This window comes from Chaetura pelagica, unplaced genomic scaffold (assembly GCF_000747805.2).
Source record: "Chaetura pelagica isolate M959 unplaced genomic scaffold, ChaPel_1.0 scaffold142, whole genome shotgun sequence".
NCBI lineage: Eukaryota > Metazoa > Chordata > Aves > Apodiformes > Apodidae > Chaetura > Chaetura pelagica.
Window position 1 is genome coordinate 1896044 of NW_009952973.1, and position 16928 is coordinate 1912971.

At 39.1% G+C, this 16928-nt stretch overlaps 1 protein-coding gene across 1 annotated transcript in view; it reads right to left on the reverse strand.

The window, feature by feature from the left end:
- FBXW7 (F-box and WD repeat domain containing 7, E3 ubiquitin protein ligase) overlaps window positions 1-16704 on the reverse strand; it is a 104945-nt gene extending 88241 nt beyond the window's left edge. The window contains exon 1 of the mRNA XM_009995885.1: window positions 16219-16704. Within this exon, the coding sequence (XP_009994187.1) occupies window positions 16219-16704 (486 nt within the window). The remainder of the gene's footprint in view (window positions 1-16218) is intronic.
- Window positions 16705-16928: the final 224 nt, after the last annotated feature.

The window sequence follows — 16928 nt, forward strand, 5'->3', positions numbered from 1 at the left end:
AACATGAACTGAACCTGTTTATATGGTCAGCGAAAAACCCAATTCCACAAGGATTCAATTACATCTAACCAGGTGATGGTCACCCTGTAGACTTCTCCCTCAGCACATGCATTGGGGTAAGTCTCTTTCTTTCCTACCTACCCTTTAGTTACCTTGAAAACCTGTGTAATCTTAATCTCTTTATCAAATAAAGTGAAAATTAGTCAAGAGATTCATAAGCTCTGGAAACCAAGACAGACAATGACAGGCAGACGTCTCTACTACACAAGCTTTGTTCCCTTTGGCAACAAAGTTTAATAACATAGTGAAGGAGAACCCAGATTTTCTTAACTTGGACTCAGATGATGCTTCCTGGTTATAATTCTGGTCTGGAAAGGTACTGAGGCATGGCCACTAATAAATACTGTGATGAAAGAGGTCGGTGCCTAATAAAAAAACCCTACTCTAAAACTTTGGCATGACAGAGCAAGGAGCTAGGCCTTTTGCTGCTGCCAGTGCAATGTGGCGCTAGTTTTATGACACTCCTACACAGAACAAGTTACAAAGGTTCAAGCCAATATAGACAACCCGCTCGGTGGGTTTCCAGGGAGGTGAATCTTTTTAAACCCGAAAAAGTGAGCGAGCTGGGTCTGCGCGGCAGTGCGAGGTGAACACAAAAGCCAGGGCAAACGGCCCGGCGGAAGGAGGGCACAGCAGCCGTGGGAGCTCCAAGGGCGGGCAATGCAGCGCCGGACGTTACCAACTGCCCTACCCAGCGCACGGAGCCAACCGGGGAAACGGCCGGGGTTTCGTAACCCTTTCCCTCACAGGAGCACAGGACAGAGAGATGGGAAGACGGAGGAGAAGACAGGACAGCTACATCACCACCCTTGGCTCCAGCGAGGCCTTCCCGGCGCGCTGCCCTGCCCTGCGACCCCCGGCCCCGGCTCCTGCCCCGCAGCTGCTGGGTCCACACGGGCGTGACGCGGTCACTCCTCTTGTAACGTCCCCCAGAGACCCCCTGCAACCTGCAGCTCCTTCTTCTGGGAGGTCTGGGGTCAGGCAGCCCGCAGAGTTCTGGAACGGGGAGGAGGGGGCTTCCAAGGGTCCCAGGCGAGGCCGGGGGTCGGCACCCGCACCGAGCAGCTGCTGGAGACGCAGGGGGCGAGGGGGAGGGGAGGAGGGGCAGGCACCACACACCCTCGTGCGGGTAGGTCACCACACACCCTCGTGCGGGTAGGTCACCACACACCCTCGTGCGGGTAGGTCACCACACACCCTCGTGCGGGTAGGTCACCACACACTGTGACCTGTACAGCCTCAATTTTTGTTCTCACTTGACTTAAGTTTTCCACTAGATTAACGAAGCAGCTAGATGCATGGTAACACAAACACAACAGCACGTGTTTGGAAGTGGAGAGTAGACAAGACCTCCATCTTTGCACAACAATGGTGTTAGATCACCTCTCTTTGTTCATTAATTCCTTAGCATGCAATACTGGTCCTGAAGAGATTACAATAAATAAAGCTTACTAGGCATCTCAACAAATACAGACTTTCATCTCACGAGAAAGGGAAGGGATCATACAGGTACACACAGCTATAGGTGTGGGATCTGCCCTCAGTCAGAATAGTACCAGTGCAAAAGACCATTTGGCAAATTAAAAGGGACATTTTGCACAAGCTAACTTTCTGTAAGGTCCTATTAAGTGTTTATGAAAGAAACATACAGGCTGTTTAGCAAACTGCATACTGGCAAGAATATATAATATCAGTATTAAGAGCACCATCATATAATTAAAGTATATACTTAACAATGTGCATTGAAAAAAAAAAACCAAAACCCAAAAAACCCCAATTCCTATTGGATTTAGATGTCCCTTTAAGTGTACTTAATCATTTGTAACCAGAGGCTATATTATTAGGCTGTACTCCTAAATTTATTTCCTGTACTATGGGGTCTTGGTTTTGTCACTTTATTTTTTAACTATCTTTAAAGCATGTATTGTAATTTCCTCATTAAACATTTCAGAAAGTATTGCAGATATGTAACAGAAGTCCAACTGCATCATCTTCCATCCTACAAATATTCCAGAAATGTCTGTCCAGTCAGTTTTCATTGGTTATAATACGACTTGTTGGACATGCAAGTTTAACTCTTTCGTTTAGTCAGAACTGTACCAGCTGTTAAAAAGGAATTGCTACAGCTGCTCTGCAGGAATTTATTTGCTGTTTATTTATGCTGCTGTTGCACCTTTAAATAAAGCTGAGACAAGAATTAAGGACTACAACAACAGGTACTGAAGTCATACAATATTTAACACTGGATTAAAATGCAAGTCAAATTCTCAGCTGAGTGGAAAGGAAAGCAGGTGTTTTTGTTAATAAGGAGGCTGTTTTTATAAAAATAGAAGATAAGAAAATGAGAAATTAGTTTTCATATGGTAATTCAGATTTTGTTATCACTGTTATCACTTTTCAGTATCAAATGCAAGACTTAATGAGAATTTTTTTAAGTACATATATGCACAAAAATATACTTAATGCAATACCAAAGTATTTAATACAATCATTGGTTTCTTAATAAGTGTCCAAAAAACACTGCCAAAAAGTAATTTTGGATGTACAATTTTATTGCTTTCAACATACTAAATGGGAAAAGGAATAATACCCAAAACATCAGAAAGGTGTTAAAAATACTTATGCCACCTAATACACCTAAAAATTTTTAATTTCTTCTCTAGCAGAAAAATTCTGCTCTGCGACTGTTTACATAAAGTCTGACAATCACATTCTCCATATTAGCTATATTATCTGCTGTCAAAATAGAAGGTTGAACAATGCAGAGTATTCCAGTTTGTAGGTTTGAAACAATACAGACATCAAGGTATATTTTGATACAAGATTGTGTTCTTCTTACTAGAACTGCAAAACACACATAAAACCAGCAAATGGAACAACCAATTTTTACACTGGCATTCAATGATAGCACCAAATTTAGCTATACAATCTTTTTCAGCTGGTTAACAGCATACTGCAAAGAGGCATGATGCTATTTATAAACCTCAAGATAACATGAAGCAAAGAATGCCTGGACTACAGAAAAGAGAAGGTAGTCTGTGGAAGGGCTGGCACTCTTGGTTGACAGGGTTGCCACCATGAGCTTTCACTTGTCTTCCTTTTTTTCACATCTTTGTTTTGTTTTTAGAGGAAGGGGAAGCCTTGCCTGTGTTTTTATTTAACAAACACTGGCTTTCTCTAACTTTTTCAAGTATCACTTTTTAAAATGCTTATAAGTATTTAATAAAATTTGACTTTTTTTATCTGGACAAGCAAATGCAGCTTGGAGTTTATTGGCTGGCTGATACTATGACTTCAAACCCTAAGAGGAAAAAAATGCAGTGCAGCAGTACCAAAGTCTGATTGAAGCAGCATAGGAAGAATTTCAACAGTCTGTCCACCAAAGCAGATGCATGCGCACGTACGTAAACACGGCCTTCAGTGTACTTGGTGTAGGACATGTAATACTAGTGGTTTACATCAAAGCCAAAAATTGTCTCCTTGCTTTGGATTAAGTCCAGCTTAAAGAGAAGGAACAACATTATTATATTTGGCAGGAACAAGGGATTCATAATGAATAAATCTGATTTCTTCTATTTAGCCATGTCACTTCCAGTTTCTTTATTTCGTTTTTACTCAATGAATTATTTTGTGTGTTTTAGAAAATCTGACCAAGGGATCAGAACCTAAGGACTTACGACATCAGTAAAAAGTGTGTTCATTATTTGTTATCTTTTAATTTTTTTAGTACTCAATATATTTGGGTCAACAATGACCACAGTACCTGCCATCATTAAGGGACACACCATAATTTAAGTGAGAAGAACAAAGGGTCTCCGGTCCACTTCCAAACATAGATAACAAATAGCTGGATGACATCAGAATAAGAATGTGATTTGCACTTACAGGAAATGTTGATCACATTTTACTTAAAAGTAGTAATGATTTGTAATTATGAATTAGGTGCGATTTATCTCTGCTGGCAATCTATGGTGGCAGTAAGTACATTTTCCACTTCAGCATGGGCACCAGGAATTGAACAAAGATATTAAAATTTAATAAGCATTAACAGAGTAATATTTCATGACACAGCTGAAAAACATAGCAAATGTCTCTCAAGATTGAATTTCACTGAATATTACTAAAATCCATAAGTTGCATCTTTCTTATTATGCAATATATGGTCAGGTAGTACAGTCAATAGAAAACATCAGCTTTTAGTAAGAAAAAGCATACAAAGAACTACGGTTCTACAAAAAAATATTTGGTTTGGACCACCCTGACTTGGAATACAAATCTTTGCACTTCCTTAGTAATTGTACCCTTGTCAGATCCTCTCCCTCTTCCCAATTCTTGCTGTTACAAGCTATAGAAACAAACTTTAAAATAAGCAAGAAGAGGAGAAAGGAGAAAGAAGGGGAGAGAGAAGTAAGAACAGAAGAGATGCCTGACAACAGTATTTTCCACTTGTATTTCAGGGATTATTATAGAGATAACCATGTATGCAAAAGAACTCACGACTTTCACCTTTAAAATCTCCATACCAATTAACTATATGTAACATTACAACATAAGCGTACACAGAGTTTTATAGAGGTTTTTGTTGTTTTTTTTTAAAATAAAACACATTTTACAGTAATTTGGTGAATTCCTGAACCTGTTTGGCCAGAACTCAAGCAAAATCTGCATGAAATTGAAACTTAGACAGTGTTTTCCTTTATCACACTATGGACAAGAATGAAGAAGATGCTTGCAACAAAAAGAACAGTTTCTAGAAATGCTGGTTCTAGGTTTCATAGGGATTATTCTAATAGAAATTTCACCAATTAAAAAAAAACAAAACTGTAAAACATTCACATGCAATCTAAGCAAAACATAATGTTAGATTACTAAATCTACACATAATGCATATTATAACATTATTACACAAGTGTAACTTCATGTGCAGATCAGACACCATACACTATCAAAGACAATCAGTTCATGTGCCAAAAATCACGCTTTGTCCATAGACATACATGTTGGCTGTTCAAACATTCTGCTCAGACAGCTTGGAAATTTTGGTTTTAAGCATTCTGCCTGTTCAGTAAGGATTAAACTAGCAAAGAAAATGACATTGTCTAGTTTTCCTCATTATACTTAGGAATTTGTAAAGATCTGTCAATTACGTCACTGTGCACTGTGTGCTGAATAGCAACATGTTCTGCAGATAATGAGAAGTCTCCTACAGAAAGAAAGGGCATACTTCTATTTTGCAGAAATGCATCAGGAAAAAATGTGTCCCACAGCAGCTGATAAAAGTAATTCTGGTCCTCAGATCACCTTCTGTTCTTCCAGCCCTCTAAACGAATTTCAGATCTCATAATTTCATAAGTCTAAAATAGGAATGAATACAAGAAATGTACTGATCATGACTTATGCTTTTTAAGCATGATTTCAACTTTTCAAACGCTATGCCAAAATAATAAAGCCATCCATTTTTTAAAAAATGCAAAACAAAAACAAACTCACCAGCCAAAGCTTTACTTACTTCGCACTTAAATTAACTATTTGCAACAAGTTTTACAACCAGTAACATCAACTTCAATCAAGCCCCAAAAGGTGAAATGGCTTAAAACTAACATTCAAAGCAACAGCATCCCACTGATAAAATGCTCAGTAAATACAGCTGTATCACTACAGCCTAGAGGTATTTGGGCCAATGCACACATCAGGCAATGGCAATTCTTTTTACTGCAATTTTTTTTTTTTTTCTAAAAAAGCTCATTTTTATATTGAGAACAAAAACCCAGAGCAAAACCTAAGTTGGTTCCTAACTGACACTGATGTCAACACCTATGAAAAAGTGTGCTACTACAAGGCACCACTTCCAGTAGCTATACTGAAGATATCAATTTAATTTATTCTCAACAAAGTCATCTGTTAAACTGAGATGGCAATTTGAGTCACATAGGCAAGTTCCTTTCCAATATTTACCTCTAAGGCCAAGAAACTAAAAGACAATTCAAGCCAATACAGCTTTCTGGGAATGCATCGATTCCAAGCAAGCCTAAACCAAGAGGCAGTTTCCGCACACACACACACAAAAGGTGGCTGCTTTAGAGAACATGTCTGTGCATAAACAAGCAATATGACTACAAAAGGGTTTCTTGTATGTTCAAGAGAAATGATTGACTGTGTCTCGTCAGAATCACTAGGAAATAAAGAAGGAACACACTCTGAGATGCAGTCCATAGCTTCACTGCAAAGTGGGAGCAATTGTACATTGAGTCAGATACCTACACAGACAAATTTGGCACAATCAAAAGCTTTGTAACTTTATTTTCCAGCGTGCCTAGTTGAGGGAAATCTCTTGAATGGAATTGAAAGAGTGACTTCAATTACTTGCACAGAAGTAGAAAATTGCTTGTGTCTTGCTCAGCGATGTATAAGCAAAACTCTGTAACATGAAACTAAATGAGAAACTAAATCAGCATTACTTCTTTCCACATAAAAAACTATGTATCTGTCTGTAATCAACGGAAATATCAATGAAAATCTACTTATTAAATACAATCTTGTAGTCAGAACTATGACTCAAACTGTCAGCATCAGTATTTTCTATTAAACTATTATTCTCTTCCTTTCCAGGCACTGAGATTCTCAGCTTCCCTTTCTATACACCCTTACTTTCTTTACAAATTACACACTACCCCTGCCATTTCATTCCGTAGAAATCCTTGTAAAAATCATACTGAAAAGAGGTCAGGCACCCTTCATTAAAAGAAAGAAAAAAGCAGAATTTATTAGAGAAGAAATTCCTGTTGGCTGCAAGTAACACTTCAGCATAACAGTTAAATTTAATTACTAGGTATTTTTAACTCTTTGCATAAGAAAGCTTAACTAGACAAGCCACAAAATGTACCAGGGATAACCTTACTACAAGCAGAACCCACATGAATTACCAAATGTCACTATCTGCTTACAGGCTACAGAACATAAGCAGAGCAGCAATTATTTAACACCAGTTTTGCCTGCAAGCAAAAGTGTAAGAACAATTCTACTTAAAAAAGACAAAAGTACAGTTAAGCCTCATCAAGCCTTGGGCAGCAAAAGAAGCCATTATTTAACACAGTCAAGTTAAAGTAGAGCAATTGAGACGTGCTTTTCAAAAGAATCGTTGTATTTGTAGCAAAGCAGCATGTTGCAGGTTAGTATAGATGGGAAAGAACCTGGCCATCTACAGAGAAACTAAGAATTACAGAATCATGGAATGGTTAAGGTTGGAAAGGACCTTAAAGATCATCAGATTCCAACCTCCCTGCTATGAGCAGGGACTCACCACACCAGGCTGCACAAGCCTCATCCAACCTGGCCTTAAACCCCTCCAGGAAGGCGGCTTCCACAACCTCCCTGGGCAACCTATTCCAGCACCTTTCTATACTGTCATGGTGAACAATTTCTTCCTTATGTCTAACTTCAGTCTACCCTCCTTCAGTTTAAAATCATTACCCTTTGTCCTATCACTGCCCTCTCTGATGAAGAGCCCCTCCCCAGCTTTCCTGTAGGCCTTCTTCAGGTACTGGAAGGCCACTCTAAGGTCTCCCCAGAGCCTTCTCTTCTCCAGGCTGAACAGCCCCAACTCTCTCAGCCTGTCTTCATAGCAGAGGTGCTCCAGCCCTTGCATCATCTTGGTGGCCCTTCTCTGGACCCTCTCCAACAGGTCCATGTCTTTCCTGTGCTGAGGGCTCCAGAACTGTACACAGTACTCCAGGTGGGGTCTCACTAGAGCAGAGGGGCAGAATCCTCTCCCTGGCCCTGCTGGCCACACTTCTTTTGATGCAGCCCAGGATGTGTTGGGCTCTCTGGGCTCCAGCACACACTGGCGGCTCATGTTAAGCTTCTCATCAACTACCACCCCCAAGTCGTTTTCCTCAGGACTGCTCTCTAGCCATTCTCCCCCCAAGGCTGTATTTGTGCCTGGGGTTGTGCCGACCCAGGTGCAGGACCTTGCAGTTGGACTTGCTGAACTTCATGAGGTTGGCAGTGGCCCACCTCTCCAGCCTGTCAGGGTCCCTCTGGATGGCTTCCCTTCCTTCTAGGGTGTCAACCCCACCACACAGCTTGGTATCATGAGCAAATCTGTTGAGGATACACTCAATCCCACTGTCCATGTCTCCAACCAAGATGTTAAACAGCACTGGTCCCAGTACTGCCCCCCGGGGGCCACCCCTTGTCACCTGCCTCCATTTGGACATTGAACCATTGACCACAACTCTCTGGGTGCAGCCATCCAGCCAATTTCTTATCCACCGAGTGGTCCATCTGTGAAATCCACGCCTTGTCAGTTTGGAGACCAGGATGTCATGTCGGACAGTGTCAAACCCCTTGCACAAATCCAGGCAGATGATGTCAGTTGCTCTGCCACCATCTACCATCTCTGTAGCCTTGTCATAGAAGACCAACAAATTGGTCAGGCATGACTCGCCCTTAGTGGAGCCATGTTGGCTGTCAACAATCACCACCTCCTTACTTTCCATATGCCTTAGCAGATTTTCCAGGAAGATCTGTTCCATGACCTTGTCAGACACAGAGGTGACACAGACCAGCCTGTAGTTCCCTGGGCATTCCTTTTTTCCCCCTTTTTAAAAACAGGGGCTAAGTTAACTTTTTTCCAATTCACAGGAACCTCACCAGACCACCATAACCTCTCAAAATGAGGGACAGAGGCTTAGCAATCGCATCCACCAGCTCCCTTGGGACCCATGGATGGACCCCGTCAGGTCCCATAGACTTGTGCGCCTTCAGCTTCTTTAGATTGTCATGAACTTCTTCTTCTTCTACAGTGGGGGGTACTTTGTTCTCCCAGTCCCTGCTTTCACTTGCTGTGGCCTTCGCAATGAGGCTGGAGCACTTGCGAGAGAATACTAATACAAAGAATCATTAAGGACCTCAGCCTTCTCAATATCCTGTGTAGCTAGATCTCCCATTTCCTTGAGGAGAGAGCCTACATTTTCCATACATTTCCAGATGCTTTAATATTTAACAAACTGCATCTTAATGACAGGTGCAAACTTTTCCAAATGACCCTGCATGCATGGAATCATCAGAACCTAAACTGGGTAGGTATATAAATAAGAAGGAGGGCAAAGGTTAAAAGTGTTGCTATTAACTTCAGAGTATGAATATTTCTAAAGTTAATACAGTCCAACAGGAAATTAAGGCTCTGTATCAATAGAGTAAAAAAAAAGAAACCAAAAACCAACCAAACAAAAAAAACACACCAAAGCTTGCTCCAAAATAGCTATCCTATCATGGTAATGAAGATGTAATTCTGACTGACAGTTGCAAAGACTACTTATTGTTTATTAAGTCACTTACTTAACTCCTTTTACTTCAGTACTATAGTTCAAAATATTTAGGGGAGGAGAAAATTTGCCAGTTCCTAAGCTTTTAAAAGACCGCGTTTGAAAAAAGCTTTAATTAAAAAGCAGAGAGATGCAAGAGGAAATAAAATCATATTGCCAATGTATTTATGTTTTTACAATCACAGTGATTCTTAATGTGCATCCTTTTTATACAACCTTAGCTGAATTATTACTCCATTTAGAAATGTTTTGAAGCTTTAACTGTTAGATATCTCAGGAGATGAAAAGCTGGAAGAACCTACATATCCTATGTGTGATCCTTGCAAAAAAATAAGATTAAAAAATAACTTTTTTTTAGTTTAAAATTTTCCCCTTTCTTTTGTGCACTCAGGGCAGACAACTATACATTGTCTTCTTATCACATAAGCCATTGAAAAATGTTTAATACTTATTCTTTCAAGGAAATATTAGTACATCATTTCATACACTGGAAGCAGACTTCTTCACAAAGAAGAAATATTAAGTCCTGCTGTTCGAGTTGTATTTATACCCTAGACTTAAAAACACGCTTCAAGTTTTTAGCTGCATGAGCAGGAAAAATCCTTGTGCAAAGGAACACTGCACATCCCTCAAGGGCTGCAGTAAAGCAATGTCAGCACCCTCTGCTGCTCAGAAAAGGAGACAAATATTAACACACATTGCTGTAAAACCACCACCCCACCTACACACAATACTCCAACCTTCTCTCAGCTGCATGTACTGCCCTGTGACGTGGAGCCAGACAGATGGCATGGTACCCAGAATCAGAGGACACTGCAACCAAAGTACACAACTTTTACAATAAAATGAAGCTGCTTCTCAGCCTTCATGGTTATTATATGCAATATATGTCAAAGATGAAAGGCATATATTAAAAAACCTCATCTTAGTAATGAAGCAAATGCTGAAGTATAACAACTGCTGAAGGGTTATAAAAATGTTTTTGTGTCTGTTTCACCTTTGTTGCAGCTGATCTGTTTTCTGGTTCTTAGGAAGTTTTGACTAACCAAAAACTGATCACAACCACAGCCCACAAACCTGCTTTTGAAGAGGACGCTAATTCAGAAAGTTAGTGGAGGGTTCTGCATGCAGCATGTCGGACCTCTTACAAGGAACTACTATCACAATCCAGAGTCCAGAAGTAACGTTTCACATTCATACACACTAATTTGCTAAGTTCAATGACAACTTCAATAGAAGAAAAGGAAAAAAATGTTAGAGAGGTTTTCTTGCAAAGACTACTGTTGAAGAGTGCCTGGTGTCCAGGACTGAGCATCTCCCATATATGCGCTCAAACACTCCTTCAGATACCTATCCAGACAAGCAGAGCAGACAAATTTGTTTCCTGAAACCCAAAACAAGAAAAATGGACACACACCATCTAGCAATCCTCCTGCTCTACCCACTCATTTGTTTTTTAAAATTCAGGTCCTTACAGAATACATGAAAATATCTCTAATGTCTTCTAGTGTATTCTCCTCTCAAAACACAATTTGAGAAGAAATATGAAATGGCCCCTGGAATCCCACCTTAAATAGGAGGGTGTGGCATGAAAATAATAAATTATATTAAAATTCAAGATGGCATCTGCCTGAAGTGAGAGGTACACTTTCAGATGAAAGAGGGCTGCCATTTACATATCTCCCAATATCTGTTTCCTACATGTACAATACATTTTCCTGCGGACATAATAAATTGCATCTTCTAGTTTCTATATAATCTTGAGATTGTTCTCCTTTGCTAGAGATCAACTTTAAGCATGCAAACAGGACTAAGAGAGGAAACATGCCTTTGTACTACAATTTGATCTAGAGCATGTGTGTGTATATATATACACACACGTACACACACATATATATCTGTCTCCGGAGATCCCACATGTGCTAGTCTGATATGAAGTAGCTATTTTGCCCAATCATATACATCTGTGACAATATGCACTAGAATGAATGCAACTAATGCTTCTCAGGAATTCATGGGTTTATTTTTTTTAGTGATTGCTTCCAAACTGAGGTGGCTTTGACATTAGATACAAATAATATCAAAAGTGTTATGTACTGTAATTTTAGATACAGAAAAATAGAACAAAGTTATATGCATGGTAGCTTGAGTTTAAGTTATCGTAACTTTTTTTCCTCCCTTCCACAAAATATTTCAAATCCAAACCAAAGCTAAATCAATCTGAAAATTATTTCAACAATTTAGAAACAATTTCTAAGATAATCAAGAAGCCAATACTCCTCCAAATGAGAAACATTCACAGAGATAAACAAAATAACTCACCTTGATGGAAACTGAAAGCTTCAGTTAAAAACAACAGACATATTGAAGGTATACTGAAGGAGACAGTAATTAATATTTTAAAACTATGAAACTGGGAATTGTAGAGATAGTTAAGCAAGCAAAAAGACAAAAAATGGAATGAGATAAAGACTATATATATCATTATTAAAATTATTTTCAAAAATTAGAACAAACAAAATGTTTCCGAATTCTCAAATAAACCTAATGGGATATAGAAAAAAATAGAAAAGGAAACAGAGTGCAACCTGGATAACCATAGGTTGAAACCCAGGCACAATGGTTGACATAGAGTAGGAGTTGATGCCAATTTTTCCATAAAAACATGCTGATTTATCACCTATCTCATGAAAGCCAGTTTTGACAAAGATAAAATATTGCTGGCATGACATATTTGTTAATACTACAATTTCAAGAGTATGAACAGAGGCAGACAATTCAAACCCAAAATAGGCAAGAATGTTAATTTATATTAGCTGTTTCCTCAGTGACAGTGACTACGAGTGATACATTCTTGTCCTTGCAGTGCTACAGAATCGCACAGGTACTGAGGGATAAAAGCACTGAAGGGCAGTTGCTATGAAATATGTGATGCATAGTAAATGGATGTGTTTGCTTCCGTTGTGGTTAATTGTTACACAATCATGCCTAAAGAACTCCACTAATGCAAAGTCATCAGAGAGCACTGGAGATGGATGCCAGAAATATGATGCAATCAGTGAAGCATCAGCATCAAGCACATTTCTGTAAGCACCCTAACTGTATTATTTACTTTGCTCTCCTGTGCTATTAAATATTTTTATATAACAGATATTACAACATTTGATAGGACACAGATCAATCATAGTAAAAGTTAAAAAACAGTAAACAATGTGATAAGGTACTTGAGATGTGAGAAAACCAGGTATCAGTTCTTATCTCTAGCTATAAAGGACACAAGCCACAGAAAACAGAAGGCTCCCTGAGAAAGGCTTGCATCATGTTAGACAAATCAGTCAAACAGGAAATTACAATGCAATGCTGCAGTCAAAAGTATTAATGGAATAATTTGTTATATAAATAGGTAAATAGCACAAACAAATGCTAATTGCCGTTGGTGCAATTACTACTCGAGTTTTAATCCCAGTTCTGACATCTCTGATTCAAGATAGATGTTCAAAAAATCAGAGAAAGTGTTCAGGGATGTATAGTAACAAGAACAAAAACCAGAAGTTTACACCCATCAGGGACACAGTGACCTTATTCTTTACATTTCAGAGACCTTTCAGGAGTGAACTTCATCACTTCATGTGTGTGGAAAAAAAAAACAACCTTGTTAAACAGCTCTTTAGTACAACAGAAAAACAATGAATTGTAATGGTCAAAGAAGATAGAAAACAGGAAGCAGGCAAAGTAGAATAAAGGTGCAGCCGTTGAACACCATTGTTGGCTAACAAACTATTAACCTAGATTTAAGGTAGATTTACCTTGCTGGACTGTTTCCTGTTTTCAAATGGTGACATTTTTCTAAAAATTCACATTGGATTGCGCAGAATACAGAGCAGCCTAACATTTAATGCAAGAAATCACAACAGGTAACCACAGGGACCCTTCCAATTCCTGGGTGTTGCTGGCGAATGCAACAAAGACTCTACTGAACCACCAGTCTTCTCATTTCAAGTGCACGTGCCCTTTAATCATAACATTTTCACAACATGATGGCAACAATTATCTCAGTTGTTTGCATGGAGCAGAAATACGAGGCAAATATATTTATATAATTTGATATACACTACACAAATATCACCTAAAACATGAATATATAAAAAATGTATTTATATCTAAATATAATGCTGTTTATGCTTCTGGTGAAGTCGATCATGTAGAACACAGCGAGTTTGCTTCTGTCTAGTGGAAGTCTAAGTGACAGGTGGCAAAAGCAAGCAGGACACATTGTTTAAAGGGAACCTTGCCATTTCCTTCCTTAACTGCACAGGATGCCACCAGGCCAATAAACAAAATAAAGGCGCAAATAGAAAGAAACTTTATTCAGTAGTTTATGAGGAAAGGAATAAAAAGCAGAAGGACAAAGAACAGAGATATCAAAAGGTTGAGATGAGCTGCACAATTACATCTATGGCTTTAGCAGTTGCTATTTTATTGTCTCACTATTATCTCTTGGTATGTGGTAGTCATGAAAACTGCATGTTGCCAATATTGCTAGTACAACCAGACCAAGCTAGCAGCTGTGTTAGGTGAAGAATGCCTGCTTCTGAGGAGCCAGGTTTACATCTGATGCACAAACAGTAAGCATTGGGTTCAGCCATCACAGCCAGCACTGCTGGTGCAAAGCAAGTTTCACAGGAGTGCAGCTACACAACAAGGGAGCAGGTAATTTAGCCAGAGTGATGAAGAGAACCAGACTAGACTACAAATGCTGTGAAGCACATCTGAAAAGCTAAAAATAAGTGTTTCAGGTTTGAGACTTCTAGAATGAGTCTATCTTTAACAGGTGGAACCGGAAATCACTTGTAAATACAGCTGATGAGTCTACAAACACTCCTTTTTCTTCTTAAACACAGCATACTAATTAGTCATGTTTATTTTTACCCTGGCATTTCATTCATCCTTCAGCACAGCCATTATTTCTACAATGTTTCTTAACACAGAATGTGTTGCTACATTTAAATTTTGGTTTATTAATGAACTGGCAACATTAATGTTGCATTACGTCAGTCTTACTGTGCAACCACTGCAGCAGTGCCAGCTCAGCCAGCTTTCTACTGGTGCTGATCCTTCAAGTGCATACTTAAAAATACCTAAAAGAGAGTTGCACCATGAATCAAGAACAATTCCCAAATGTGGTTTGCTACCTTGCTCCCCAACAGTTCTTGCAGGAGCACAGCCTGGGGTTGGAGCACAGACAAAAACAGTCAGCACTGCACAGAAACAAACCAACTATCAAGCCAGACAGAAATTGTGCATCTACCCAAAAGTCTTTCAGACAACTTTCTTCAGGCTAAACCAGCTTGAAGATTCAGTTTATGTCAAATAAGCCTAAAAAAAAATAATTATAAAAACCAACCAAAAAAAAAACAAAAAACAACCACAAAGAATAAACCTGCATTCATTATTGGAGATGCTAAAAAAAGCTTCAGAACTGACCACCTTCGAAAACTATGCTTTGCTATGTCAGTACATAATTTGAGTATGGTTATTTACAAAGCACTTCAAAAAGTTTCCAATTCAGAGAGTTAAAATTTACTTATGAGTGCAAGAGTTTCCGACATTAAATATTCAGTCCACACTGGATGCAAGTTGTTATACCATACTCAGTAAGTCAAACTATTACCAGGAAAAAGTACTGGAATAAAAGCAAGAATCTGAGTTGTAAAAAGCCAGTTGAATTACAGCATTCACTTAAATTAGAAAGCATATACTTCAGTACCTTGAACAGTAGAATTATCAATAGACAATTACATAATTTATTAAAAACTCATGCGAAAACATTATGGCTTTTCAAAAAATCAAAGATGTTAGTTGAGATACTTTAAGCACTACCAATAAATGATTAAGAAAAATAAATCAGTACATAGGATTAGGAACAACATTCTTCCACAGGAACACTTGCCTGCTCCTCATTTTTATTAGTCAGTATCACCGCTTCCATTATTATTTCAATTTTTGATGCTGCTAAGAGTTAACACAATTCCTCCTTCTGTAGGATGAACTTCACTTTGGAGCAGGGGAAGAGTGCAAGGAGTCCCCCCCCTGAGGAGGAAGGAGCGAAAGAGACAATATGTGATGAACTAACCACAACCCCCATTCCCCATCTCCCTGCACCACTGGAGAGGAGAAGGTAGAGAAACTGGGAGTGAAGTTGAGTCCATGGAGAAGGGAGGAGTAGGGGAACGTGTTTTAAGATTTGGTTTTATTTCTCATTACCCTACTCTGATTGATTGGTTACAACCTAACTTCCCCAGGCAAGCTTGTTTTGCTTGTGATGGTAATTGCTAAGTGATCCCTCTCTGCCCCAGGAACATTTACATTTTCTTTCCCTTGTTGACCTAAGGAGGAGAGAAGCAGCACTGCATTGGTGAGCACTTGGCATCTACTCAGGGTCAGCCCACCACAACCAGATTTGCACAATTGCTTACCTTCCTTCTTGCCTGCTTTCAGGCGGAAAATATCATAAATAATGCCGAGAGCTTCTCACTAAGTGTATGAGTTAGCATGTGAAAATATTTACAAAGAAACATTTTGATCTTTTGAACATAGTCATCAGAGCTCTATTCCTTAAAACGTGGAGGAGTATTTGCTCATGTCAAATGCATGCAAACAACTTCACTATTAACAGTTAAAACAGTATAGTTTTTGTGGACTGCAAAAATCCTTAATAATGAGCTCTTCAGGAAGTTTTTGCTTCATTGTAGAACTTTAGTTTAATATGCAAATCATCTTCCAACACACAGAGTTAAAAAAGACTAAGAACACAAAAAAAGTAGTTTCTCACCTTTGTCTTTATGTAGAATGGTGATGACTGGTGAATGGGCAAGTCCGTGAGGCTATTGGAATTTATGACACTATTACTGTTAGCATGTTCATCTTCTCTACTGCTGTCATCAGACTGATCAAAATCATCACTCTCCTGGTCCATTTCCTCCTCCTCTTCCACCTCCTCCTCTTGATCACCAGCATGTTCGTCATCATCTTCCTCTTGGTTACAGGTGGATTCTTCATCCACTGTAATAAGTCTATTGTTATTTTCTTCTAAATGTTCCTCCTGAGACTCATGCCTGTCATCAAATCCAGGTTCTTCTCCTCCTATCTCCCCATTCCTCCCAATGTGCTGTTCCTCTTGTTGTCTTTGCTGCTGCTCCTCCTCTTCTACAACCCGATTCATCTGCTCCTCATCCACCTGGCTTGAGGAAGCATTACCTCGAAGAGATCCACCAGTTCGTCGCCTCTTGCTGCCCACAGAGAGCAGATCCTGATTCATTTCCAAAAGCCAGCTTGCTACTTCTTGGACCTTGGCTAGGCTATCTGAAGATGCAAATGCTTTCACATTCTAAGGAGATAAAAAGAAAAAGTGGGGAATTACAAAAGTTACTTTTTTTTAATTAGATAAAGTATTAAAAATTTGACTCACAACTAGAAAAACCCAGACTACAGACAACTTTGTATCAGGAGTTATTTCTTCTGTCAGTGAGATCATCATTCCTG